The sequence below is a fragment of the Chanos chanos genome, chromosome 7, assembly GCF_902362185.1.
Source record: "Chanos chanos chromosome 7, fChaCha1.1, whole genome shotgun sequence".
NCBI classification, from domain to species: Eukaryota; Metazoa; Chordata; class Actinopteri; order Gonorynchiformes; family Chanidae; genus Chanos; species Chanos chanos.
Genome location: NC_044501.1, coordinates 10,694,694 through 10,722,188, shown reverse-complemented (window position 1 = coordinate 10,722,188; position 27,495 = coordinate 10,694,694). Strand labels below are relative to the sequence as shown.

Here is a 27,495-nt window from a genome sequence, read left to right as displayed (position 1 = left end):
GGGGCTGGTGGTGGGGGGGTGGGGAGCCACTTACAATGCCCCTATGCGTCACACTTCGTCCCCAGATTCTCCATAACTCTGGCCCATTGGCAGCTGCCCCTGTTCATCAGCTGTTAAAAGACATAGCCTAACCACCCGGGTATCTGTCTTTCTAAGGACACGGTTTGCTTCTCCACTCGTCTGCTTATTGTATCACTGAGGAGGGACCTGTGTGCATCTGTCTTTTTCAACCAGGATAGGAAAACATCTAACGTACAAGGCTAGAAGAAAGAAAAAAAAAAAAAAAAAAAAGATAAAAACCACTGTATTCTATAACAGGGGTGGCTCTTCCTGAAAGACGTTTCTAACCTCTAACGGTTTTTTGTCTACGAAAAACAAAACAAACAAACAAAAAAAAAACGAGGGAGCTTGACAGCAAGAAGATAAACCATTGAACAGATATAAAGAGACATCCATCCTTCAATCCTTCAGACATCGGAGGATACAGTTATTTTTCATGGTTCAAGGAGTGGAAAATCTATCCAGTGTGTCTTGTTTGAGGACTCCGAGACAGCTGTATCTCCACTGACAAAGAAAAGAGAGAGAGGCAAAGGAACTATCAATCCACGTTAGAACAGACTGCCAAATATCCATCCCTCTATCTTCCCATCCAGGGAGCGGGGTAGGACACCACTGCCTTCAGCCTCGCCAAGCGGAGCCGTCAATCTACCTGGCTTCATACTGTGAGAGGTCCTCTCTTCCTTCTGAGCGCTGAGAGAGACATCAAACAACTTGCACTTGATACCAAAAAAAAAAGAGAAGCGAAAGAGACTTCGAAATTCAGATCCTTAAAAATCAGAGAGACAGACGGCCCCGTGCGAAATCTCTGAGAGACGTTAAAAACCATTGCACTAATATACAGACACTGTCTTTTGACCTTTTTTGACAGCTTCAAGGTAAATTTGGGTATTATATCCGCCCTTCGCTCAAGCTCTGGGAAGTATCTGGTTCAGTCCAGTGTTTAAACAGCGACGTTAACGTTAAACTCGACTTAAGATCTCACTTTAAAGAGAGAGAATCTCAGAGCATTTTTTTTTTGAGAGAGAGAGAGAGAGAGGAAATCCAATTTCCTACTTCACCTGACAAAGACCTGCGCACCTGTCCGAGCCTGAGCGCGGCCCACCCGTCCGACCCCCCCCCCCTCTGACTGAGAGACACGGTCAGGAGACACACGCACACGCGCACGCACACACAGGTACAGTGGAAAATATCCAAAATTAGATTCTGCACGACCAGATCTCTTTGGTTTGCTTATACTTTTTGTGTTTTAAATATGGCACTAAAAGGTTTACACGTTTTCAAGATCGCGGTTGACACTGACAGGGTCGTGAGAAGGTTACGACGCCTTAGCTCTCCTGAGCCTTTTTCTCTCGCAGCTTTTCCCGTCAACGTTGGCCAGTGTTTCCATTGTAGGTGAAGATCTGTCAAACAACTTAGAGTGTCAGCAAATAAGGATGTGAACACCGAGATGAATTTGTTTGTACAAAAAGACTTTACTGTGTTTGTCTTCGTTGCTGCTGTTGTGTTGGTGACCGTGAATCTGGGCTTGCCATGACTAATGTAAACTAGCAAGTGCATTAAGATAAAGTAGAAACAAAGTACAAACTAAAATAAACAGAAAATCAAGAGTAAAGTGGCATCGGAGAAGACAGAAAACGGAGCGCGACGGACCATTATATCTTTCAGTCCTTATTGTTTGTGTATTTGATTTCGACACGATCACAAGAGAGGGAATCCGGAGTATTTGATATTTTCTCTGATTCGCTCTTGTGTTCATGCTGAAAAGGGGATCCCTGCTTCTTATTTAAACGGTCCAATTAGACGTAGGCTGTTGGGCCAAAGTTTTGGACGCTCTATTCAAAGTCTCTTTCATGAAATAAATAGGAAGGTTTGTAAGAATAGACCTTTGTAATTACATTAGGGGATCTCAGAGAGATTCTGAATAGACGCACAAACGTTCTCTCTGTCGCGCTCTCTCTCTCTCTCTCTCTCTCTCTCTCTCTTTCTTCTTTCTTTTTCTCACTCCATGCTCTCTCTCAGACTTTTCACAGTTTTGCGTAAAGTTTATGCCTTAGTTGTATCGTACTCAGCGGATTGATTTTCTTTTTTTCTTTCTTCTTCTTTTGCCATCATTTGTAACCAAATGCCACATCGCTATTTCTAGGGTGCTAGCGCAGCAAAGCGGATTCCTGATAAACATCCCTATTCTTTTTTCAAAATAACAAGCCCTGACAACCACAAGTAGGGCCCTAAGGCCCTGGCTGGATCTCCTTGTACAGTCCTTTGACTGTAAATGGGACTTGGTTCACAGAGCAGGGACAAATGACTGGCAAGGCCAGTGTAAATATTTATTGGGAGAAGAGGAGCTGGTAAATGCTTCAAGTAAATGTTGGTAAGGCATGTAGGCCCGGAGTGAACCAAGGACAGCACTCTGAAACGAGATCCCAGCCGTGGACTCTACAGCAGACAGACAACTCTGGACATGGGGTCAAAGACGACACCTTTCACACTGTCTGGGTCATCTCCCTCAGTCGCAGAACTGGAGATGAGCGGCGCGTCCGTATGTGTGTGTATGTGTGTGTGTGTGTGTGTGTGTGTGTGTGTAGTGGCTGAATGGAAGGTTTGAACTGTTGACGAGAGGAAGGGGAACAGGCTGAATCAACCATGCCCTCTACTGTTAAACAGGTCAAGCCCAGGATCACTTAGTGTTGTGTGCGTGCGTGTGCGTGTGCATGTGCGTGTTCGCGCGCGCATGTGTCTATGTTCTTGTGTGTTTTCCTTGAATGAGGTAAAGTTACACCAGTGTCCTTTAGCGCCTTAGAGAGTCGCATATGAAGATATGCACTGATACGCACAGAATCCATTTATGTTGTACCTCGCTATCCATTCATCCTGGCTTTCCTCTCTCCTCATTCAATGCTTTAATAACACATAGGCGCTCTACAAGAGCCTGCAGTCCTCTCTCATCTGTGGGGTCTCTCTCATTTCAGGTTTCCCCATTGTGTTTGTTGTCACCAGGCAGGCTCACACACACACACACACACACACGCACACACACTCAGGACAAACATAGTACGGAAGCGCCTGGTCCTCTGTTCATGTTTTTCAAGCTCTCTTTTTTCTCTTCCCTCTGTTTCTTACAGCCCTGCTCTCTATCTCCAGAGCGCTCTGGCCGTAAAAAAAAAAGACCTACATTGTTCTCCTTTCCCCCGAGTAAACATGGAAAGGAGGAGGGTGTGGATATCACCCCTTCCCTCCTTTTCTGCCTCTTTCCTCACTAAAAAAAAAAAATAGAGAGAGAGAAAGAAAGAAAGCGTCGATGCCAAAGAGACTCACGTATACCATTGTAAATCTCAAAAGACAGAATTTATTATACTATGACGTTGAGAATTTTGAGAATTTGAGGAAGTTTGATTTTGAGAATTATGAATCCAACAGGAACCGGTGATTGAGACGTGAAGGTCATTAAGTGTTATATTGATGATGGCGTTTCTGTCATAATACAGACTTCTTATCAACAAGCCAAGTTTTCATGACACTATTCATCGCAGTGGCGCTTGTGGGACTAATTAATAAATGTTGTCCGAGCAGTTGACTGACTCACAGAGAGAGTTCTTTTCTTCTCATTAATGAAGTTCAAAAAAAAAAAAAAAAGTTAAAACGTCAACGAGCACCCACCGTCCACTTTTGGGTGGGTAGTATTTTAAGCGTTTTAAGTGTTTTTTTTCTGTTGGCCTTTTTAACCTTCTAAGACACAAACATGACTGGTTTCCTTCAAAGTGCCATGTCAGAGGGAAATTATATTGTTTGAGATTACTTCCTCCAGGGGGAAGGGAGCGAGACAAGGGGGCTATAGACACCGCGGTCTAAGACTCAATGGAGGCTTCCGCCACGCCTGTGCCTGTCTCAATCTACCACTCTGTTCCCACATTCAGCGCCAGCTCCGCAGTCTGCCAAAATCTGCCTCTACGTAAATCTGATGGATGTCTGCTTATATTTTAGGAGTATCACAGGAGTGTTGCGAACTTGCACGAGAACATCTCGCCTCTCTGGCCGACGTTTTCGGTCTGAAATGCCCACCTCGAAGGAGCCCCACAGTTTGTTGAAATGAATGCATTTTATAGAGAAAGACTTACGATACAATAACATGAGCATCCCCATATACGGTATATTGAGATTACATGTTTTATCATCCATACATAAGAATTGGGTTCGCTTTTATTTTGAAACAAGTGAAAAGGAGAGAGTATTTACTTACTCAGTAAAGCTGCATAATAATGTGCTTTTTAGTAAGGGGGTATTACAGAGTGCTCTTAAACTCAGTAATAAATGAGAATTAGTGAAAATGGCTTGAAACATATCGTCATAACAAACAGGTGTTTTAATTAACGGACTGTATGAGATAGCGCAGCAGATCCGATGGACCGCACTCATAAACAAAAGAGCCTTTAAAAAGAGAAGTCTGGACACTGTAAGTAAAAACTGTAAACACTCTGTTACATTATGTTTAAATCCACATCTCTTTCAACACCTCACACAGAGGCACTGTTCTCTCTTCTCTCACTTTCTCCACACACACACACACACACGCACACACACGCACACAGATACAAAGACACACATGCATACACACACACACACACACAGACACACACACACACACACGCACACACACACGCACACGCACACACACAGATACACACACACGCACGCACACGTACCTATTTCATAAAGTCATCACACCCCTCATACACAATCCCGCGCGCTCTCGTGTAGATAAGAGCTTGAGTCACTCCTGCCCACCCTCTTCCCACCAACCCCCCTGAGAACCGTGCGTGTAGCGCCAGACTCTCTGTCTTTCCAGCCCCTGGGGCAGATGTGGGAAGGGGGGGGTGGTTGTGGGTGGGCAGGGAAAAGTCTTCGCTCAGTAGTTTGGTCTTGACAGTGGAAGACATCACAGATCGATCTAAACTGAGCCAATCATCTCCACATGGATTATTGCTGTAGACAGAATACTCTGAGGGTTCAGCACATTCGCTGGTAAGACCGATAATGACTTATCATTGTGACTTACAGAAAAAGCGAGTTCACAGTTACGGCGTTGTCAATAATCACACAGTACAGAATAAAGGAAACAAACCTCAAGGAAAGGCAGAAGTATGGTGTTAGTACAGTTTAGTGCACGGAAACCAGAAAATGCTGTAAGTGAAATATGTAAGTGTTTGGCGACCTCGTTGAACTTACTGAACTTTCTTCACATCTTTCGTAACCTTTGCAGGCTGCTATACATGTACTCAAATACGAGCTAGTTTCCTAACAAAATCAGAAAAAAGGAGCTTGAATGCATTTAGATAATTATTCCTGTATATATTTAGGATTTGTTCGTGTGTGTGTGTGTGTGTGTGTACATGGGTTTTTTTTGTTTTGTTTTTTTGAGGTGAGACAAATCTGCTTGTCTGCAATGCGTTTCCTCTGGAGAGAGGAAGGGGTCATGGTGACAGGAAAGAGGTTATAGTGGGAAAGGTCAGAGTTCCCACACTCTGCAGTATGTCAATGAGGTGGTCGAGGCCTCTGCCAGTTAACGTGGTTTCGTGGCAAAGTTGCCATGGAAACTGAGTTATGGGTGTTCCAGGGAGCAGTCAATTATTCAGTTTTTAAACATGTAGTCAGAGAGCCAGCAAGTAAACAGACACAAAGTGGCAAGGCTATGTAAGAGTGGTTGTTCAAAAATGTTTCAACCCAAGACATTTATGTAGGCTCTGTAGTGATATCCGCTCATACAACCATGTGCAGTTATTTATGAGTATGCAGAAAATAAGACAGAAGTTTAATATCAGCCAAATGTTTGAGATTATTACAGCTCTAAAAGCTTGAATCACTTTAAGCAGCTGAAACGCGTGGGCCAAAGCGTCAGCCCCGTACACTGAAATATGAGGGTCAAAATAAACAAGTGCTATTCTCTACAGAGCAGAAGAAAGAGATAAGCAATATGATGTTTTTTGTATCTGCGTTTATATATAGTTTAGACTATTCTAAAACTCTCTAACCTCCTTTCCCAGACTTGAGGCACTCAGCTGTGTGGGAAAGGCTGATGTGAGTGTGTGCCACACACACACACACACACACTCATACACTCTCACAGACGGAGAGGGTTATTAATATACACGCTCCATATGTCTGCCTTCCATTTCCTCTCATGGCACAGAGAGCAGTGAAATGATGGGACAGTCTTACACATCACTGTAACGACTGGTAGACTTACGACGAACAAGAGGGCATGGGAAGGCAGTGCTATCCAAACACGTGTAAGGATAAAAATGTTTCAAAGCTAATGCTAACGTTTTTTAGCCACTGTTCGTGTCAGTGACCCATCCCGTGACTGGAGCATTTAAAGTAGTGACTAAGTGGTATGGGAAACCACCCCAGAATCCATAAAGTTGCAGATTTCATCCCTGGGCTCTGTGGCTCACTGTGGATGCAACCTCAGTAGATGCACTTACATCAAAGTTGCTCCGCAGGTGTGTGCTCTCTGATACACATGAACTTGTCACCTAACCGAATTAAAGAAAATGCAAGCGTTTAAAAAGCTGAAAGCCCTCTTTATATATATATATTCATGTTTATTCTCTCCCTCTTTCCTTCTCAGGTTATTAAACAGCTGAGTTGTGACCTTTGAAAATGGCTGACTGGAGCCTGCTAGGGAACTTTCTAGAAGAGGTACAGGAGCACTCCACGTCGGTGGGCAAAGTGTGGCTCACCATCCTCTTCATCTTCCGTATCCTGGTGCTGGGCACGGCGGCCGAGTCGTCGTGGGGGGACGAGCAGGAGGATTTCAACTGCGACACGCAGACACCCGGTTGCGAGAACGTTTGTTATGACCGGGCCTTCCCCATCGCTCATATCAGGTACTGGGTGCTTCAGATCGTGTTCGTTTCCACGCCCTCACTCATCTACATGGGCCACGCCATGCACACGGTCAGGATGGAGGAGAAACGGAGGCACAAGGAACAGGAGGATCAAGGAGGAGGAGGCGACGGCGATGGGGGCAGGGGGGCCGGAGGAGGCGGGGAGAAACGGTACCTGGAGGACGACGAGAAAGACGGCGACAAGACGGACACCAGATCGAAGGTGCGCCTCAAGGGGGCGCTGTTGCAAACGTACGTGCTCAGCATCCTGATCCGTACCATGATGGAGGTGACGTTCATCGTGGTCCAGTACCTGATCTACGGGGTCTTCCTCAAGCCCGTCTATTTGTGTGAGGGCTTCCCTTGCCAAACCCCGGTCAACTGCTTTGTTTCGCGGCCTACGGAGAAGAACGTGTTCATCGTGTTCATGCTGGCTGTGGCTGCCGTCTCGCTCGTGTTAAGCATGGTTGAGCTTTATAATCTGGCCTGGAAGCAATGCAGGAGGCATGTCAGGAATTACCGGACGGCCAAGGAGCAGAGAATCAGCGGCCCTTCTGCGGCGGCTGCCGTTCCCACAGAACCGTCCACGCCCAATCGAGCGTGCACACCCCCTCCCGACTTCAACCAGTGCCTGGCATCGTCCACGTCCGGTGCCCTGAGACCACACGCACACTCCCATAGCCACCCTAGCTGTCCGCCCTTCAACAACCGACTGGCCCACCAGCAAAACTTTGTGAACATGGCGACGGAGCGACACTGCGTTCCAGACGACTTGAAGACGGAGGATTTCCTCCAGATGAGCTTTGAGCAAGGACACAGGGACACGCCCAACAACTGCACCCCGCCCCAGTTGCTTAGCAACGGCTTCCTCGGAGAAGAGCGCCGCCTAAGCAAAACCAGCGGGACCAGCAGTCGAGTGAGGTCAGACGATTTGGCTGTATAAGATGAAGCAAGCTGTCATGAGCTGAGGCGGTCAAACACGTGCTATCAAAAAACGCAACATATCACCTACCGAATTTGGGTAGCTTAGCTGTTTTTTTTTCACACCGCTTTCCAAAGCGCCTGAATGGTTAACGGATCGAAAACAGTTCCACCCACAGAATCAGTTTTGATTGTTTGGACAGGCTTGAAGCAGATCTTATGAATATCAGTATTTTATATTGCACAAAACAGAATGAAATACATTTATGTATAATGTGAAGTGACTTAAGATAACCAGGGACTTCCTTGCTGTTGAACTTTAGTATTTTTATATCTTTTTATGAAGCACTGAATAAAGAAGCTTTGATTAATGCTTTTTTTTTTTCTTTTTTTTATCCCTTGTTCTGGCACATATTCCTTTAGCAAGACATTGAATTCATATCAAATAATTGCACATATTTCATTTGTATGTAACAATTAAATATGTATGTACGTATGTACGTGAGTGCACCAAACACTGATTGACATAAACTGCTAACCAGCTGTTGGAAAGTTGTGCTCTTGGCAAGACAAAAAAAAAAAAAAAAGAGTCACAGACTTCAACAGATGTGACGTGTGTCCATCATTTGAGCCATTCTCAGAGACACAAAACACCAACGGTAAGAGAGCTTTGTATGACAGACAAGGCCAGTGGTGTACAGTTTAGTCGGCGTGAAGTCACTGTGAAACCTACCTGTCAACACGTTCACTCGAGAGACGGAACACGCTGTGTCCTAGGCGCCAGGTCGGTATCGGAGAGGGTCAGCGCCTCTCGGGGTCACGGTTGGTGAATTCGTTTGATAACGCATCAAGCATTCATTGTCAATGCCGCTGTGACATATGTGAAGGAAAGATCAAATATGTTTTTTAATCTTCTTTTTTGTCGTTGTTGTTGTTGCTGCACCAGATTCGTCCAAAAATGTTTGTTTGTTATAATTGGGTTGACAAGTTTTAAGAGTGTTATCAGAAAGTTGTAAACATATTTTGGCTCTTTGTTTGTTGGGCAATAAGATAATATGTGATCTTTTGAGCACTTCATGCAGTGTCTTGACTGAAAACATAACACAATGTTTTTGATTTGCCTTGTCCATATATTGCTTTTTGTTTCATTTCTGTATGTAAAAGTACTTAGCAAATACTTGAAAAAACAAAAAAACAAAAAGAAACTTCTTAATTTGCATTTTTGTACACTTAACTGCTTAAATAATATACGGTTAAACCACTAATCGAGTGTGATTCATTTGATTCCATAAGAACAGCATAGCATCTCCTACCAAACGTACCATCAGAAAAACATTCATTTGCAGGGCTTCACAGCTGTAGGGCTTCCTTTAAAGACTCAGATCTGGTTAAAAAAAATCCTGAAAGATTTTTCTTTTTTCGGGTAACAAATGTCATAAGAATAAAAAACTGTCATTTGCAGCAGGTCTGTGTTCAGACCAAAACATTTCTGCAGGAGGAGAACGCCATAAAAGCTTGTCATTTTTACGTGTTACAAAATCCCATTTAGCACAATTTACACTGACATTTTGATGTGCATTTCAGTGCTCTTATGTACGACATTTTTCCTTTGTCAAGGTAACAAGCAACTGTAAGTTACACCACTAGAGGGAGACACCATTCAACCCTCAGTTTCTTTCTAGGCATCAGATCATATTGCTAGACTAGAGAATGAAGTGAATTGACATACTTGTTTGAATTCCCATACAGTGCTAAAGGTCATATTGTCCCATCATGTTTTAGACAGTATGGGAATGGAAAACATAAACCAGAAATGGCACTCCGCAGCTGCTGGACAGTCTAAACCACTCTAAAATTAGCTCAGCGGCTAGAGTCCTCGGGGCCATGTGTCCCATTGGAATGCTGGGTAAGAATAGAACCATGTTGGATGTATCATTTTGAGAAGCTTGGGAAAGTGCAGGGGGATTTTAAAAAAAAAAACAAAAAAAAAAAAAACAACTGTTTTGGAATGTTTTGTCAATGTTTCTCAAGGCATCATTTGAATAAGCCTTGAGTCTAGAATTTTCTCTCAGAATACAAATGAGTGATCCTGCTAGGTAGGCTGTATCTGTTTCTTTAGAGAGGGTACTTCTTGTGGAGTTTGGTTTCATTTGGTCACTTTGTGGTATGGTTTTAGTTTATCTAATAATGTTTCAGTTACAGTCTTTGAGACAGCTGTGCTTTCTGCAAGCTCATTCAACACGTTATTGAGACAACAAATTTTTGAATCAAAAATGCATACCTCAACGCATGAATTAAAAATGCATTCGTCACCTACGTTTAAAACAAAACGAAAGATGAGTCAAAATTCCAAAAATTGGAGAATTAAAAACAACCTTTCAGACCAACACAATTCAAATCAACATGTACATTACATGTACTTCTCCACCAGGGGGCAGTATGATACAACAAGCGCTATAAGAATAGACACGAGGGCTGCGTGACACTTTATACCAAACAATATATTTTATTTGTCTTCCAACACCACAGCCCAGCCATAGGAAGTGGTTCAGTACCAAATTCAAATGGAGTTACACATGACAAGCTTAACACAGGAGGGCCAGGGACATAGACAACCTAATAGCTTTTTTTTCTGTCGTTTTTTTTTTTTTTTTTTTTTTTTTTTTAAATCATTTGTTTTCTACAAAATGCCACCCTCCAGTAATCCCGGCTTTGTCGATGCTGCAATGTATAGTCATACATAGCTCAGCTTCACTCTCTCTCTCTCTCTCTCTGTACGTATTCCGTAACGGGCAGAGACACGGTCCGCGGTTGTGTCCAGGAACCGTGGAGACGGGGGACGGGGGGGGGGGTGAAAGTCGGGGGCAGAGCCGAGTGCCATGGTTTTGGGTTGAAGGCCCCATGTGCCCGCTCCTGTATCCAGTCCAGCTTAAAGAAAAAAAATCTAGAACATGAACCAGAGACCACACTGCATACATCAGAAGATTACTGCTCCTACCTACTTTTGTCAAAGTGTTTTTCTCTACAATAAAAAAAAAAGAGAGAAAAGAAAAAACACTTTTTTTTCTTTACAGTTAATTCTTGTTTGTGCTTTTTTTTTTTTAATAATACTATGATCTGTATGAGGTCTTAGTTTGGTTTATCATACACTGGAGTAGCAAAGGAAATTAAAATTAAAATATTCTGTTTGCCCCCATGGTACACAGTTATTTTGCGACGGCGTTTGTGACACCATATAGCCACGCACATCCACGCTCAATCCCCCCCTTTACAAATGAAGATGGAAAAAAACAAAACAAAACAAAAACAAAAGAAACAAACAGAAACTATAGAAGTCACTGGTAGAATCCCTTTAACAGCACAAGTACAGTACACACATACAAAGAGCATTTCATCTCTGGAGGGAAGTGTTACGATGAGATGTAAACATATAGCCAAGACGGTGCAACTCTTGTGACAAAATGTTCCTTGACTTTTTCTCCTCTGTTCATTCAGGGGTTTTTGTTTTTTTTTTTTCTCCAAACTTTTTTTTTTTCCTCCTACTCCCCCTTCAGTTTCTCATATAAAAGTACAATAAAAGACCCCTTTTACTGTCAGGTCATCCTTAAACTTGGTTTTGATGTTTTGCTTTTGTATGTGGCCACCCATGTCCACATTGTCAGGCAAAAAAATCTGAATGCGAGCCAGTTTATTTAAATCCAATACATTCCCAATTTTCTTGAATAAATCAACCCAATCGGCTCATGCCAAAACAGAAACTCTGTGAGCGCAGCGCTGTACTGTTTGTACTGCTCTCTCAGTCTTCACACAAAAAGCACCTGCAAGCTGTGGACCATCTCTGGGGGGGGGGGGGGGGGGTGAGGATTCCCTCAATACACATCCAGGTGTGCACGTATGCATGTAACAGAGTGTGTGTGTGAGCACCTCGACCTTATCCCACCCAGATGTGTGTGTGCGTGCGTGTGTGTGTCTGTGTGTGTATGTGCATATGCATCAAGTGTCCCACTTTCCACACAGAGGCCTTTGACAACACACAGCTTGCAACTTTGTATTCCTTTTGTAATGGTATCTTTTTTGTTTGTTTGTTTGTTTGTTTGTTTCACAGGTTTTGCAGTTTCCTGGTTGTCCACGACTGGGTTGAGTCTTGGCATTTAAGCATAGCAGCTCAGAACATTATATTCCCAGGGTTCCCCGGGCCAGGGTTAAAGCCCATGCTCATATCGCCTGCCATGCCACGGGGCCGCATCTGTGGGGGCATCATCATAGTCTGTTGGGGGCCACCCATCCCTTGTAGTGACATCATCATGTTCGGGGATCCCACAGGGCCAGGGTGGTTGTACAACGGCCCTCTTTCCTTGCCCTGCATCATTCCCGGGCCTCCCATCATGCCTGGCTGCTGACCTGGCGACAACATCCTGTGCTGGGGTCCCATCATACCCTGGCCCATGAAACCAGGGGGCCGCATAGGGTTGTGGCCAGGGTTGCCCATTGGCATGTCCTGGGGCCCCATGTGACCAGGGCCCGGAGGACCTCCCATTCCCTGCATAGGGAGGCCCATCCTGGGGTTGCCCTCGCCCATCATTCCCTGCATCTGAGAGAACCCGGGCGGTCCGGACGGGTGCGGCGGCTTGCCACCGGGAGCATCTCCGCCGCGGGGGAAGTACGAGAGAGTCTGGCTGGGCTTCTCCGACGGGATGATGCGTGACAAGTCAAACTCCGGGATGCCCGAAGCACCAGGCCTGATGACCTCGTGCAGGTCCGAGTCGTTGAAGACGCCTGGCATGTTGTTGAACTCCTGTCCGCCAGGTGTGTTAGGTTTACACATGCCAGGCTCACCTCCAGGCCCATGGGGCATGTTCCCCATTCGACCGAGTGGACCGCCCTCCCCCTGGAAGCCCATACCATGAGGAAAGCCTCCCTGGGGCCCGGGACCATTGTGGGGGAAGGGCACCTGTTGTGGAGGAGACTGCCCCGGCGGGAAGCCCTGACCCCGGTGTGGGAGACCCATACGGCCCTGGGGCATCATCTGGTTGTTGCCCATTCCTGGGTCCTGGGAACCAGGGGGCATCATCATTCCATGGGGCATCATCCCCGGTCCCATGGGTCCGGAGTGAGGAGGCATGTTGGGACCCATCGGATTAGGGGAGGGCATTTGGTTGGGCATGCCATGGGAGAGGGGCTGGGAACCCATGGTGTTCATGCCCATGGGGCTGAGGGAGGGCATGGGACCAGAGGAATTGGGCGTCATCATCCGTGGTTGTCCTGGGTGGTGGTTTGCACCCATGCCTTAAAGAGAAGAGACATCACAACATCAACCACAACCAGTTAAAAAACAAAAAAAATCTATTAAATGATTCCACGGCAATCAACACTTCCACAGCTGTTGCGGAAGAATTCACACACAATCTCTAAACTAAGCTGGACATTCCATAATAAATAGTGTATCCCTACATCCATCCAAGACAGAAGTCTAAAATGCAGATGTTTGAATATCGCATTAAGCAACAGGAATATGCTAAAATAACATGGCCTTTGTAATGGAAAACGAATCTCCACACGTCTGATCTTACCAGGTATGCTGTTGTTCATGGAGGGCAGATTAGGGGAGCGAGCAGGTGGCGAGTCGTCATCAGAACTGGCCACAGTCTTGATGGCATCGTGGTAGAGCGGCGTGGAACTGGGCATGGCGAATTTGGACATCCGTGACATCATGATGGACAGGGGGTTCTGAGATAGCGTGGGCTCGGGGGGCATGGTGTAGGGGCTACTGGACGGAAGACTTCCTGGAACGTTCATGGAACCCGGTTGACTGGACGTGCCACTTGAGGGTGGTGCAGAGGGTGGAGCATTTCCACCTAATAGAGCAGGGAACACAAAATGAGATTGTAAAAAAAAAAAAAAAACATCAGGAATACATACAGTTTTACCACATAGTGGTTACTGAAAATTGCTGAGGCTATTGAGACAGCCTGGTTATCACCTTCAGCCCACTGAAGCTAAACATTCTTCATTCAAAAACAGGTACCACGTTACTCAGGAAATTAACAGATGAATAATCAGGAACTTTTCAAATATCTACATAACGAATCCACACGCATCTTCTGATGCACATAAACAACCTTTACATAAAGAGAAAGAATTATTTGCTGATCAAACCCCAAAAAGCACCAACATATCCAGTTAAACTAATCAACAAATTCTTAATTGGCTGTGTCGCGTAATGTACGTGGAGTGAAGTAAATATCTGGGAAGGTGCCGGGTCCTCAAGAACTTGAGCAGCAGGAACGACGGACTCTCAGTAAAAGGGATATAAACCTGCAGATGACAAAGGACAACTATACCTTGCTCGACATTGCCCATCATATTTGGTGAGGTCATGCTGAGAGGAGGTTTGTTGTTCTGGGGTATTCCCGGGCTTTGCATGGGTGGCTTGGGGGACGACGTCCAGCCAGGTGAGGGCGCAGGGAGCGAGGGCGACTTCATGTGGACGGGTGAAGCCCCCGCTGAACCCATCATCGGGGGTGATTTTATGGACGCAGCCGCCGCAGCCGCCGCTACCGCCGCCGCCGAGGGTCCGGTGAGCATCCCGGCAAGCTGGGAGGGGGTCTGTGGAGATTTGAGGTTACCAGAGGGTGAACCCAGCATGGGTGACTGCACCTGACGCAGAGTTGGGGATTTGAGAGGGTTAACGTTGGGCGAATTGGCCGGACCGGACTGAACACTCAGGTCTGATGGCTTGCGCCCCATGCTCCTCTGATTGGGTGGGGGCCCTGAGCTGTTTGGGGGTTGGTTAGGAGGTAACGGGGGCATGTGACTAAGCCGGCCATTTCCACCTGCATTTCCTCTCTGATCTGGTACAAAGGGGGGCTCACCCCTTGGGCCTCGTGGATTTCCAGGGCCCTGAGGACCCATGCCAGGAAATTGTCGGTTGGGACCCATATTGAAGTCTCCTGGGTGAGGCTGATCTGGGAAAGGGGGACCCTGCATCATCTTCTGCTGGGGTCCCATATTATCAGGCATAGGCCCTCCCCCTTGTCTCATCTTCATCATCTCCTCAGGGCTAATGTTCATGGGTGGCTCTCTCATTTTGGAGGGCCCCATCATCTGGGGGTTGGGGCCCATGTTGATGTTGCCGGGTCCCATGCCAAACTCGCCCATGTCACGTCCAAGGCCTTTCACAAACTCCATCCTGGATGAGGGGCTCATCGGACCATCTCCAGGCATTCTGGGAAACATCATACCTCCTCCGTTACCAGGCTCCATGGGTCTTTGGTTTCCCATCATCCTGTTCATCTCCATCATCATGCCATGTGGCAAACCCATGCCCTGTTTGTCACCCATTCCTTGGTGGAACATAGCCTCTTGCACTGCTTGAGGGTTTGGGAACCTCTCCACCCGACCACCGGGACCACCAAACATCCCCTGTCCTGGTGGGAAGCCCCTACCATCTCCCATCTTGGGCATGTCGTCAGGCCAGTTCATGCCAGGCCGTGGCATGGGGTTGGGTCCTCCCTCCATGTCAGGGTTCATCATGCCAGGGAAGCCAGGCATTCGCTGCATGTGCGGATGCATCCCCCGAGGGCCCATGTTCATTTGCTCAGGGAAAGGTTCGGGGCCTCCAGGGCCCCACACTTCACCAGGATTCATCTGGTAAGGAGGTGGGGGACCACGCATCATACCACGCGGCCCAGGCTGGTGCAACATCATGTCACCCATGGGTCTGTGTTGCATCTGTTCTTGTTTGCGCTTCTTCTCTTCATAGAATTCTTGTTGCAGCTTTAACCAAGCCATCTGCTCAGGGGTCATGTGGTCACTATGCTCACCACCTGGTCCTTGGTGTGAATTCATAGGACCTGGCCCCTGTGGTGGGGGTCCCAGCTCATCTGGAGAAAAGGGCATGTCTCTGGAGCCCGGAGGCCCAAACGGAGGTCCGTCTGGACGTGGGCCTCCAGGGCCACCAGGTTTTCCTAAACTCTGTGACTGCGCTATCATAGCTTGCAGTGGACCTTGCTCAGGCTTCTTGGGGCCTCCCTCCATCATGGCAGCATTGGGCGGAGGGCCACCCATATTCCCTTGTCCCATGGCAGCCATATCTTTATCATCAGGGAAAAGCATGCGCTGAATATCACGCAACGTCTGCAGTGAACGTTCGCGGTGCTCCAGCTGTTCCTGGGAAAGACCCTCTGGGTTGTCTCCCATATGAGCTAGCTCATGAGCCAGCTGCTGGTGGTGTTGAGCAGTCAGTTTGGCATCTGCTCCCTTGGGCAGCTCCACTGAAGGAAAGCCTGACTGGGGACCAGCACTGGGACCTTGGTTGGGAGCTTGGTTACCAGGCGTCCCGGCAGGGTTGCTACCATCATGTGATCCAGCACCATCCTGGGGACTACTGCTGGGGAGGCTCTTGGAGTCCATGCCTCCCGTGGGGGTGGCATCCTGGGGGAGGCTGGTTGGTTTGGACCCTGGGGCTGGCTGCTGAGGTTGGGCTGGTTGCGCTGGAGGCTGCTGCTGGCCTGGTGGCCCCGACTTGGAGGCTGCTTGGTGGTTCTGGTCAGTGGGGTGAGATGAGGGCTGTTGCTGGGGCGGTGCCCCCGTCTGCTTGGGGTCATTCCGAAGGGGCCCCATCTGATTGTTCTGGAAAAGATATCCAAAAATTCAGCTCAGACAAGGATCTTATCACCTTGACATTTGGTTAAGCACTTAAAACACTCAGCAATGAAATGTTTGTTACCAGGGGAAGTTGAGGCTTGTTGCCCTTGCCATTGGAGATATTGTTCATGTGATAAGCAATGATGTTGTCGGCATGGCCTGTTATGACAGCATCTGCAGCCCTACAAGAAGAGAAGAGCGCATTCAAATCAGTGCACTGAAAATAACAGATAATGCACCAGTTTGCCTGGGGTTCTCTTTGAAACATTAAGTAGACAGGGTAATTGTGTTTAATTGTTATTTAACATTTAATGACAAAAGTGGCCTAAATAGGTTCCAATTTATTGAGCAAAACAAAAGAGCACAAAAAAAGAGAGTGTGAAAGAAAGATATGTGACTCTGCGTATGAATGCATGGACTGTTGTTAATGACCTTGTGTACAGAAATGCTACTGGCAGCCATTGAAGACAAACAAATGCAGCTAAATCAGAGCCAGATGTGTGACAAGACTTGTCTCCTTTCTCATGTAATGTCAGAACCAATACAACAAACGCCCCTCTTGGGGGGAATCTCCCTTTATGGACGTCATGCATGTCAGGGTCCCTGACATTCCCTGTCAGTACTATTCGGCATCCTGCTGAGAGTCGTCTGAAGGTTCGGGTGACAGTTGCTTCAGTCTCAGCTAATGTATCAGTGTCATCACTTACACTCACACTTATCAACACTCTGCAAAGGCCTCGACTAAGCTCAGCAAAGAGACAGATATTGCCTGAGGAAGGGAGTTTAGATTTGCTGTGATAGCTGGACTCATCAGGGTTTTTGATGTAATGCTGACAGCCTAGACTTAGTAGCATCTGTTACTGGATAAAAACTTGACTGACACTGAACCAGTGCATGTAACAACACGATCAAAAGTAGAAACATTCTTACTTGTTGGCCATTTCTGTTGTGAATACGTAAACAACCTTTGACCCAGGTTTTTGACCACTGCCCATTTCAGAAGCTGTACTCTGTCCTCCCATTGCATTGTGGGTAGGTGTAGAGGAAGCAAGGGTACTGGGGTCTGGTTTCATTTCTGTGGAATTACAGTCTGTGTGAGAGAAAAACATGAATGAGACAGACAAGAATGAAACATTTAGAGAAAATATGTAAAGAAGTGGCATCTACGCTTGTCCAAATAAATCTGTTTAACACTTCAGACTTTAAGAGTGATGTAAAATTCATTACACTTTCTTATCTTGGTGTTAATGGTATAAGGGTGTCAATTACAGGAAGCTCTCTCAAGCTCACCCAATTCCTAAAAGGTGCCCAATGAGTACAGGCAGAATGCTACATTACAACTTAAGTAAGTAGGCTTAATCATGACTTAAATTCAAATTTATTTTAGCGAAAACTCAACTTTCCAGTAACATCCCACACTGCTACAACCTACTTGTGGCAGGTCTCATATTTACTGTCTATAGAACATTTATCTTGTAAAATGTATATCTGAGCTGAAGTCTAGATGTCAGCAAGCACTGTTTTCTGCACTCCAATGTACAAGGAAGAGCACATGAAATAACTGAAAGCAATACTTCTCACTTTTCAAAACTAAGCTACTGGCTGGTTAAAAGGTCAGCTGTTCCTCATGACGACTCAGATTCTAAATTTACAGTCAGTGCTGTAACCGGTACTTACTGAAGAATCCTGGGTCATCCTCATCACTCTCGCCCCCTGAGCACCAGTCAGCTCCGCTGTAGGGCTGCCGTCTCTCTGCCACACATAACCTCTTAGCCCTACTGCCCAGCTCTGAGAGAGGTAGACAGACAGATAGATAGAGACAGAGAGAGAGACAGAAACAGAAAGAGAGAGAGAGAGAGAGAGAGAGAGAGAGAGAGAGCGAGGGAGAGAGCAAGAGAATAAAAATGACTATTGACATTTCTGTAAGCTGCACTGTTTTTGAGGCCTTCCATAACCAACGCAGACTACCTTTATGAAAAACTCTATAAGATCAGCAGCAGACATTGCGTAAGACACTGAAGAGCCACACAGATCAGGGTAATGAATCCAACATAAAGAGACAAATTACAATAGGAACTCCCATGTAGAATGCACACAATGTGTGATATCAAACAAAGAATATGAGCAAATTCCCAACGGCCTGGATAAACACACACACACACACACACATACACAAACAAATATAACATATCAACTCTGTCTCGTCCAACGCAACATTTCCTTTAAACGCATACATTCTTTCACTCTGCTTTTCATCTCACATCCAATGTCTTCATTAACACTCATATGGCAGTTGTAACATAAATTTAAAAGTATAGGGCACTGAGTTTCAAGAAACAGTCCAAATATAATGCACTGACATCTTGGAATAAAAACAACTGGGAGATTTACAACACAGGAAATATGTGGATTTTTTTTCCCCCCTCCTTCCAGTTATCTAAACCAGATTCTGATATAACCACCACAGTCAAAGCGGGGACAGTTTCAACACAGATATATTAACCACCAGCAGGGGTCCCTTGGATTGGTTAACACACTCAGTCTGAAAAAGAGGCTACCCCCCTCTCAAAGCCTGGTAAATGGTATATTCCTTGGCGCTTCCTCAGCTCAAGCCTATACTGTGATGTTTCCACTAGGAGACATACAGGGGGGTGTGGATGTCTTAATGCAGCACTATAGCCTTGAGCTGAGCCATGAGGGAGGGAGCAAACATACACACGCCAGAAAAACACAGCCAATGTGAAAACGCGCGACTCCACTGACACGCTACGTTCGGGTCCAGAGGCTGCAAGGGTATTTCAGAGCAAGGCCAGGGCATGTATATGTTAAACCAACACGCAGGGATAATACACAAGAAAAAAAACGCAAGGACAACACGAACGTTAACACAAACCAAACAGCAGCCCCACAATACACGTAAAAATGAATCCGCATCATGCAACGTGCTTAAAAAGCGTTAACTATGCAATATCTGCAATATCTGACCTTTACGTTATTTCCAGTTATTTTAGCAGTCTAGAAAACAGCAAGTTAATATCATTTAAGCTATCAAATAGGCCGCTAACTGCTCTTCTGATCATTCTGGCAATGTAGATAACCTAAAAAAAAACAAAAAAACAAAAAAACAGAGCAGACTCCCATCAGAGGGCAAGCGAACTCCACTCCTCAGAAAAGTAATGAATCAAAAGATCCATCCCTACTTTCTGGGTATAATAACTGACCCGAAACCACGAGACGACAAGTTCAAGCCATTGTAAAGGACACACGAAGATGCAACAAAGAGCGACCCACTTCACAAAGCAACGGTTCACAAAACGACGCTCTTCTTACCTTTCTGGTCCCCCTCGTTGTTGGGCGTTCCTGTATCCCTCTGTTCGAATGACTCTACTGAAGTGCTTCTCTCCCGTTTAATCTTGCCTTTTGCCCCATTGCCTGAGTTCAGGCCCTGTCCATTTTTCAGTCCCATGCTCCCCACTGGCCCTTGGGGGCCTTTTGGCGTGTGGCTTCCACTCAGCGACTTGGGGTCGCAAGGGGAGGGCTGTGATTGGCTGCCGGCACCCCCTTGCTTTCCCTGATTGGGGAGTTTGGAGTCCATCTGCGCGGCGCTGGAAGGAGACATCACTGGTGGTGACCTCACCATGGCCTCCTGCTTGGATTTTGGACTGCTGGAAGAGGAGACAAGTGTAGGAGAACGATGACGTCCCACAATCATTTCTGGTTAATGGACAGTTTACATTTACACTGGTTTTCCCAGGATCTATCAATGAATGAAGTTCCATAGAATCCTGCCGTCCTCCTCGTAGTTGGACAATACACTGAAAAAGCTACTTGCTTCAATAATATTTTCTGCATTCTTCCACCTCTCTAAGTAAAGGACAATCTGAGGACATTAGCTTAAACAGACCCACTGACCAATACCTCGTGTAACTTGATTTCCCATATCCATGTACAACTACTAAAAATAGAAGCAACAGTCATCAAATATTCCCCTTCCTTCCAAACACACGCGAAAAGGACAGAAGTAGCCAACGATTCCTAAGACAGTAATGAGTTCATTCACCTCCCGTGAGTATTTCTACCAATTTCATTTTAAATATTGCAGCATGAGCAGACAAATAAGTGAAATTTATTTATATTTTTACTGAGGAAAACTGAATTAAGAATCTCCCAAAAGAGCCACTAGAATCAAATTATCATTAGCTGATCTAAATAGCAAACAACAACAAGGGAACTTTCTGGAAACAATCACTCATGTACTGGTCAACATCAGAGATTATGGGTTCTATAAGCGGTGCTAAATATCCCAGAGCACCATTTAGTACACCACACCAGGGAAAAAAACCAAAACAAAACCCTGCTTATCTTTCAGAACCCAGGAGAAATTTCGCTCAAGCAAGACTACACGTGCATTCTATTCATCACATTTGAATGTGAAACATCTAAAACACCTCAAAACAACCTTAGTCATGACTCAACAAAGCTGGGCATCGAGAAACAGAATGAGGAAACAAGCCTGCAAGCTCCTCATAACCGACTCAACTTGATCTCCTGTGACCCGGAGCTTCTCTCAGCTGACTGGTCAAAGGCGAGAACCCAGACCACACCCTGGAGAAACATCCCAGTCGGTTGAGCGTCGGCCGTCAGAAGAGCCCCTGACGCATGCAGGTGACGCAACACGGTAAACATGGCGACCTTGTGATCCATTCTAACTTTTACTGTTGACAGAACACCGAGTTAATAAGTAATCAGCGGCCTGTTTAACCAGATTGGTCACAAGCTAGCTACACCGGGCCGCTGTGCCTCCCTCTGGATCCACAAAGCTGGGTTACCATGGAGACCAGGTACACATCGCTAAGCTAAGGTGGCAGAGGGGGCAACTCCAATCAGATATGGAGAGGGGGAAAAAAAATCTACTGTGGCCTGACCTGAGTGAATGTGTGAATCATCTGCAAAAACCGGTCTCTAAGGGTAACGAAGTCATTTCGGAGAAAAAAAAAACACAACAAAAACAAATAAAGGAGGGAGCAGGCACATAGTTTCACAGGCTGTTGAAAATATACCCAGTACCTCAGGAAAATGAAGATAAATTTATACTTATAATTTAAAAAAAAAAAAAAAAAAAAAAAAAAAAAGGTTCAACAGAGTTAAGACTCAACTCCCTTCAAAAAATGACAAAAAGCTCCAAAAGATACAACGTAGTCTCAGCAAAAAAAAAAAAAAAAAAAAGCTATGAATTTTGAGCCAAGATGGCTACTGCAGCAATCTTGATCCAAAATGTCCTCCAAGTCCAAACCTGGGCCAGCAATGGCCGCAATGCCCAGTGCAAGAGAGGCCCAGCGGGATCTTGGCAGACCAGATGTTCATTCTTTAACCAACTCCAGAAAACATGAGTCAGCTAGGACTTTGTTGGAGGAGTCTGTCTCCCATGCAGGGCGGGATGAACCGTTCTCAGCAGCTGGATCAGCTGAACTGGGTCAGTTACACGGGCCCACGATCAGACAATGGAATATATCCAAAACCGTTCTGCCTACATGGCACTACTGCCCAAGTCAGTCTCTAAAGTTACCTCAGCCACTGGTGTTTTCCACTCCACAAGAGACAGTTGATTAGTCACATTTGATTGAGGTCTAAATACCGCACTAGAGAGGACTGATTGACAAATTGGTGGTCTCTCTTGTAGGCAATGTCATTTGGATGTTAGCCTGAATGTAATGTTATCTAGACAAAAAAAATACAGCTCCCTGAATAATTACAACTAAGGCTTAGCATAATGGCAAATATTGAAAGGGAAAAAAAAAAAAACCTCGAGCCCCAGATTTGGTACTGAAAAAAAAAAGGTGCAAGAAAAAAAAATTAAGCAGACATACAGCCCTGAGAACCGGTCAAATACAACTAACCTGCCATGGTCCAATCCACGCAGTCGAGGACAGAGGACGGATTAATACTTTCTAAATTGTGCGGGCGCCGATACTACAAACCGAGGCGGTTCAAAGCGCTCGCAATACCACGACACCTTCAAACCGTTCTACGCTCCGCGCTCACCTCTGAGTGTTAGCCGATGGAGAGTTCCTCACTTTGGGGTTGCTGGAATGCATTGACGGCAGTCCCAAGGGAACAGAGGCTGGACTAGAGTGCTGGTGAGGGCTGGGCGTGTGTGTGTGAGAGAGTGCGGTGTGTGCGGACGTAGCCTTGGCCCTGGCACTCCTGGGGCCGGCGTTTGCGGCAGGGCTGCTGCAGTCCTGGCCCTCCTCGTGCTCTTTCGCTCCACGCTCTTTCCTGCCACTCAGGTTTCCCGCTGCTGCTGCTGCTGCTGCTGCTCCGGCTGCTGCTCCTGCTCCTCGCTCCTCTTGCACCTCCAGCATTCTCTGTGTGGGTATGCCTGGAGTCTCCCCCGAGGAGCCCTCACAGCTCCTGGCCACACTAAACCAGAGGGAGAGAGAGGGAGAGCAAGAGGGAGACAGAGAGAGAGAGAGAGAGAGAGAGAGAGAGAGAGAATATGTAAGAGAGAGTTTAAACCCACTCCATTCAAAGAACTGTAGGCCTGAAAAGCAAGCACAAACCCCCTAGTCAGAGATGGAATACTCACTCACTCACTCATTATCTACACTACTTATCCTAATTAGGGTCACTCAGCATTCACTGGGCGAAAGGCAGGGAAACACCCCAGACAAGTCGACAGTCCATCGCAGGGCAGACACACAGACAAACACATTCACGCACTCACGCGCACCTAGTATCTCCAATTCGCCTGACCTGCATCTCTGGACTGTGGAATGAAACCAGACCTTCCGGAGGAAACCCACACACACACGTGGGGAGAACATGCAAACTCCACACAGAGTGGGCCCTGGTGGCCCCGGCCGGGAATCGAACCCCGGACCTTCTTGCCGTGAGGTGACAGTGCTACCCACCGCATCACCATGCACCCAACAAACGCTTAATCAACAAACGAACACAAGGTATTAATATAAAAGATCTGTCTGCTGTCTCAAGATCTCACCTAAACTGAGTGAAAAGGTGAGGAACACGTGCAAAACAGTGGAGGGGACAAAAAAAAAAAAAGGAAAAGAAAAAAAAAGAAAAACCTGAACAAAATCTCCCAAGTCATCACTAACCACACGGAACAGTACAGTACAGAACCGTAAAACGGGGTCAGGGTTTTCAAAGGCTCGAAATTACGACGAGACCTAAAGGGCAGAAACATCAATAATAGAAAAAGAAGTTTAACATGACAATTCTGTTAACATAGGTCTTAGATAAGACAGACCATGTGTCTTCAGACTGCTGCCCCCACACCCCCTCCCTTCTCCATCTGTAACATTTCTGACATTTATTACTCGGTTTCCTCAGGGTTCAGGTCCTTTGAAACACAATCACAAGATGGTGCATCTATTCCTCAGAGCCCAGACAGATTCTTCGCGCTGGGAACAACCTAAAGTGACCTCTCTCTCTCTCTCCAGAAACACCTGAGGCCTAATCATGAGTCAACACGAACTCTTCATACACCTGGATGACAAAGGGTCCACGTACTCTCCAGCACAGAGCAGGTAAAAAAGCAAAAAGGGGGGGGGGGGAACTTGGAAAGACTGGAGATCCATTACATGAGTAAGTAAGTTTCACATTTATGGTGGTTTGTGTGGTTGCGGCAGGCGGTTGCAAATTTAAAGCCTCGAGCCCGAGAGTTCGTTTCGGCACGACAGCGCCGTCTTTTGCGTCGGGGATTACGGGGGGGGGGGGGGGAACTGTGTACGTTTTTGCGGTGAGGGCACGCCGCTCTTCCCTCTGGTTAGGATACGAGAAACCTTTCAAAAAAAAAAAAAAAAAGAAAGCTGCACTGTCAGATTGCGTTGTCATCCAGAAAATATTTCGGACGGCTTCCAAGACACTCTAATGATGTAAGTGGTTCCATGACTCCCCTCTGGGTAAAGGGTAGAGGGGCCGTGTGGGACTGAAGGAGCAGGCTGAAAAGAGCTGCAGGAGCAGAGGCTCGGGCACCATTTTGGAGCTTCACCGAGACGCCGTTAACGGCGTGATCTGAGAGGGAAGGGATTAAGGCAGCGAGGGTATGAGAAATGGTCACTCTCACAGAGTCTTAAAAAAAAAAAGCTCCACAAAGACCTGTTTGGTAGAGCGGGGGGGGGGGGGGGGGCAAAAAAAGAACTTGAGCGTTTCGGTTTCATAAGACTGGTACTTGAGAAGGATTGACCGGGGGTGGGGGGGGTGTTTTGTTGAACCCCTTGTCAAATTATGAATCAGAGCTGAGATGAGTAATATACTTAAATATCAGGTCTACTGTTTACTTACAAAGACGTTTTTGATTCCTTGCGTTTGCTTTAGAAGGACATGACCAGATAAACTGCAAGGAACAATCTCAAGGGCTTGCTTTCTTTCCGTTCTAGCTTACACATTTTACAGACTCGAAGAACAATTCACCTACATTTCATGTAAAAAATAGAACAATATAAATTATATATTATTGCAGTCAGTATCTTCCCATATCAGACAGAACATTCTGAATGAATGTTCTAGCGAAACGGTACCGGGCACAGACTTGCGTTGCGTTTGTGATAAAACGGTAAAAATGGATCTGGATCCTCCTCAGTCAAAGAGTCTTTTAAAATCGCCAGCAGCAGCATCCCAGTCAACCCTCCCAGCCCAGGAGAGACATTTCTCTTCATACGCAAACACGGACCGACACCGTTGCCATGGCAACCCTGCCGGTGCCTGAATCCAACCGCTTTGAAAACACAACAGTCTGGTTGAGAGTTAGAATGCATATCCGCACACAAACACACACACACACACACAGATTTCTCTCCCTCCACCCCCCCCCCTTTTTTTCCATATTGTCATATCTCCAGGTCTTTTAAAGATCCAAAAAAAGAAAAGCTAAAAAAAAAAGCATTACAAACAGAGAAAGCACGGATTAAATTATTCATTTTTATTTCTTGTGTATCAATTAAAAACAAAAACCCCAGAGCTTGCATATTTGAACAAAAATGTGTAGCTAAGGGCATGAATGAAAACCAAGATCCTCTCCAATCGCCCATAAGTAGCTGGGAGTGGGGTTTTTGCAAAAAGAAACCAGTTCAAGGGGCTGGAGAAGGGGGGACAAGAATCTGTGTCGCGCATTCCAGCCAAGGCTCGTACACTTCCCTCGTGGAGACGAACAAACATTCTGGAATGCTCCAACACTTCCTGCTCAGCCTCAGGGATTGAGAAAATAAACGGTTGACACGGTTTACCAGGCAACCGGATATGCAGCCAAAACCGGAAAAGAATGAATTTAGAAAAAAAAAACAAAAAAAAAAAAACCCACACACACACACAACAACCAAACAAACAGTAGGAGCTAGCTAGGGATGTAGGGCTTTCGCATTAACTAGGTCAGGTCAGGTCAGAGACTCTCGAGTGTCGACTGAAAACACATACATATGGGTGTGTGCACACAAATGAAAGAACACACACACACACACGTAATGCACTATTAGCCAGGGCTGTTCGCTTACGCATCCATTTTACTGAAACTGAAGGCCGACAACCCTGACCGTAACCAAGAAGACAAACAAAAAACAAGAAACAGAAATACCAAAAAAAAAAAAAGAAAAGAAAAGAAAAAAGCACACCTTTGTTAACGAATAGAGGACTCCTATCCTTGTGTGAACTTAGATCTCATAAGTATAACAATACAAATACAAAAAAAACAAAAAACTAACACAAAATGGTAACCACATAAATCAGCCTATTAGAAGAAAAACAGCACGGTGCCATGATGGTACACTCCAACATCTTCCTATTCTCTGTATGCTAAACAACTCTCATTCTCACTATATGCCTAATCTGTATTCAAAGGCATCAACAGCGGGGCACTGAAATGTAGTATACACACACAGACTAGGAATACAGCTGTGAGCATTGCTACAGGGCATTGGATGTACTGTGCGTATGAGTGGTAGACAGTGTCTAATGTAGAGAGAGCTACACACACACACACACACACACACACACACACACACACAGAGCCGGTCCACAGCAGTCTCCGGTGCCACGGGGAGCACATTCTTAAATCGCCATATGAACTGTGTAATGAGTTGTTTACGGGAAAGGTCTTGCCTCAGTTATTCGGTTAAAGCAAAGCATCCTCAACTACATTTCCATTTTGCATTGCTCAAGGGCTGCAAACTAACACTAAAAAAAAAAAACACACACACACACATATATACACACACACACACACACACACACACAATCACATTAGCATAAAACGAATTTTCATAATTTTGGCACACTGACGAACTGGAGCAGCTTTGACCTTGAAAAGAGGTTTTACACTCCAAACACAATGTGGGTGTTACAGCACTTATGAATTATTTCTTGTTTTTTTTCCTCTTCAAGACCATCATCTCTAAGCCAGAGACAGAGAAAAAAAGCTGTGAATATTAGGCTAAAAACACAGTAAACAGCTGAGAGTAAATGTAGCGGACACCGATCCACATAATCACTGGAGACACGGCATCAACAGAGATCCATAAATTTAAGTCATTCAGCTCCAATTAGCAGGTTAACAGGAGAGAGACAGAGAGGGGGGGGGGGGAGAGACAGAGAGAGAGAGAGAGAGAGAGTGGGGGGGGGTGAGAAAGAGAGAGACAGAGAAAGAGAGAGAGAGACAGAGAGAGAGAGAGAGAGAGAGAGAGAGAGAGAGAGATGACTGTGGTGCAACGATCACTCTCCTGTTGGTTTTATGGAGACCAGACCACCGCACACTCCCACCACACACACACACACACACACACACACAAAAATGTGTCTTCAAACACACACACACATGGTGGACGCACACACACACAAAAATGTGTCTTCAAACACACACACACACACACACACATGGGGTGGACACACACACACACGGGGTGGACACACACGCGCACACGCACACACACACACAGCTTCCATATCCTCTTTGTTCCCTCTCTCGCTTTAAAAA

The 27,495-nt window shown here is 45.9% G+C and overlaps 2 protein-coding genes across 2 annotated transcripts in view; one reads left to right on the top strand and one right to left on the bottom strand.

The window, feature by feature from the left end:
- The first annotated feature begins 1,198 nt into the window (after positions 1 to 1,198).
- On the top strand, positions 1,199 to 8,150 carry gja5b (gap junction protein, alpha 5b). The gene is made up of 2 exons (XM_030779745.1): positions 1,199 to 1,234; positions 6,686 to 8,150. The coding sequence occupies exon 2, from the start codon at positions 6,718 to 6,720 to the stop codon at positions 7,885 to 7,887; it is 1,170 nt and encodes a 389-aa protein (XP_030635605.1). The 5' UTR covers positions 1,199 to 1,234; positions 6,686 to 6,717; the 3' UTR covers positions 7,888 to 8,150.
- A 3,453-nt stretch (positions 8,151 to 11,603) lies between these two features.
- Positions 11,604 to 27,495, bottom strand: part of bcl9 (BCL9 transcription coactivator) — a 31,168-nt gene continuing 15,276 nt past the window's right edge. The window contains exons 3-10 of the mRNA XM_030780773.1: positions 22,554 to 22,931; positions 19,842 to 20,176; positions 18,189 to 18,299; positions 17,442 to 17,601; positions 16,594 to 16,693; positions 14,207 to 16,496; positions 13,436 to 13,720; positions 11,604 to 13,151 (exon numbers count right to left, since the gene is read on the bottom strand). Coding sequence (XP_030636633.1) covers positions 12,031 to 13,151; positions 13,436 to 13,720; positions 14,207 to 16,496; positions 16,594 to 16,693; positions 17,442 to 17,601; positions 18,189 to 18,299; positions 19,842 to 20,176; positions 22,554 to 22,873 — 4,722 coding nt within the window. The 5' untranslated portion in view covers positions 22,874 to 22,931 and the 3' untranslated portion in view covers positions 11,604 to 12,030. The remainder of the gene's footprint in view (positions 13,152 to 13,435; positions 13,721 to 14,206; positions 16,497 to 16,593; positions 16,694 to 17,441; positions 17,602 to 18,188; positions 18,300 to 19,841; positions 20,177 to 22,553; positions 22,932 to 27,495) is intronic.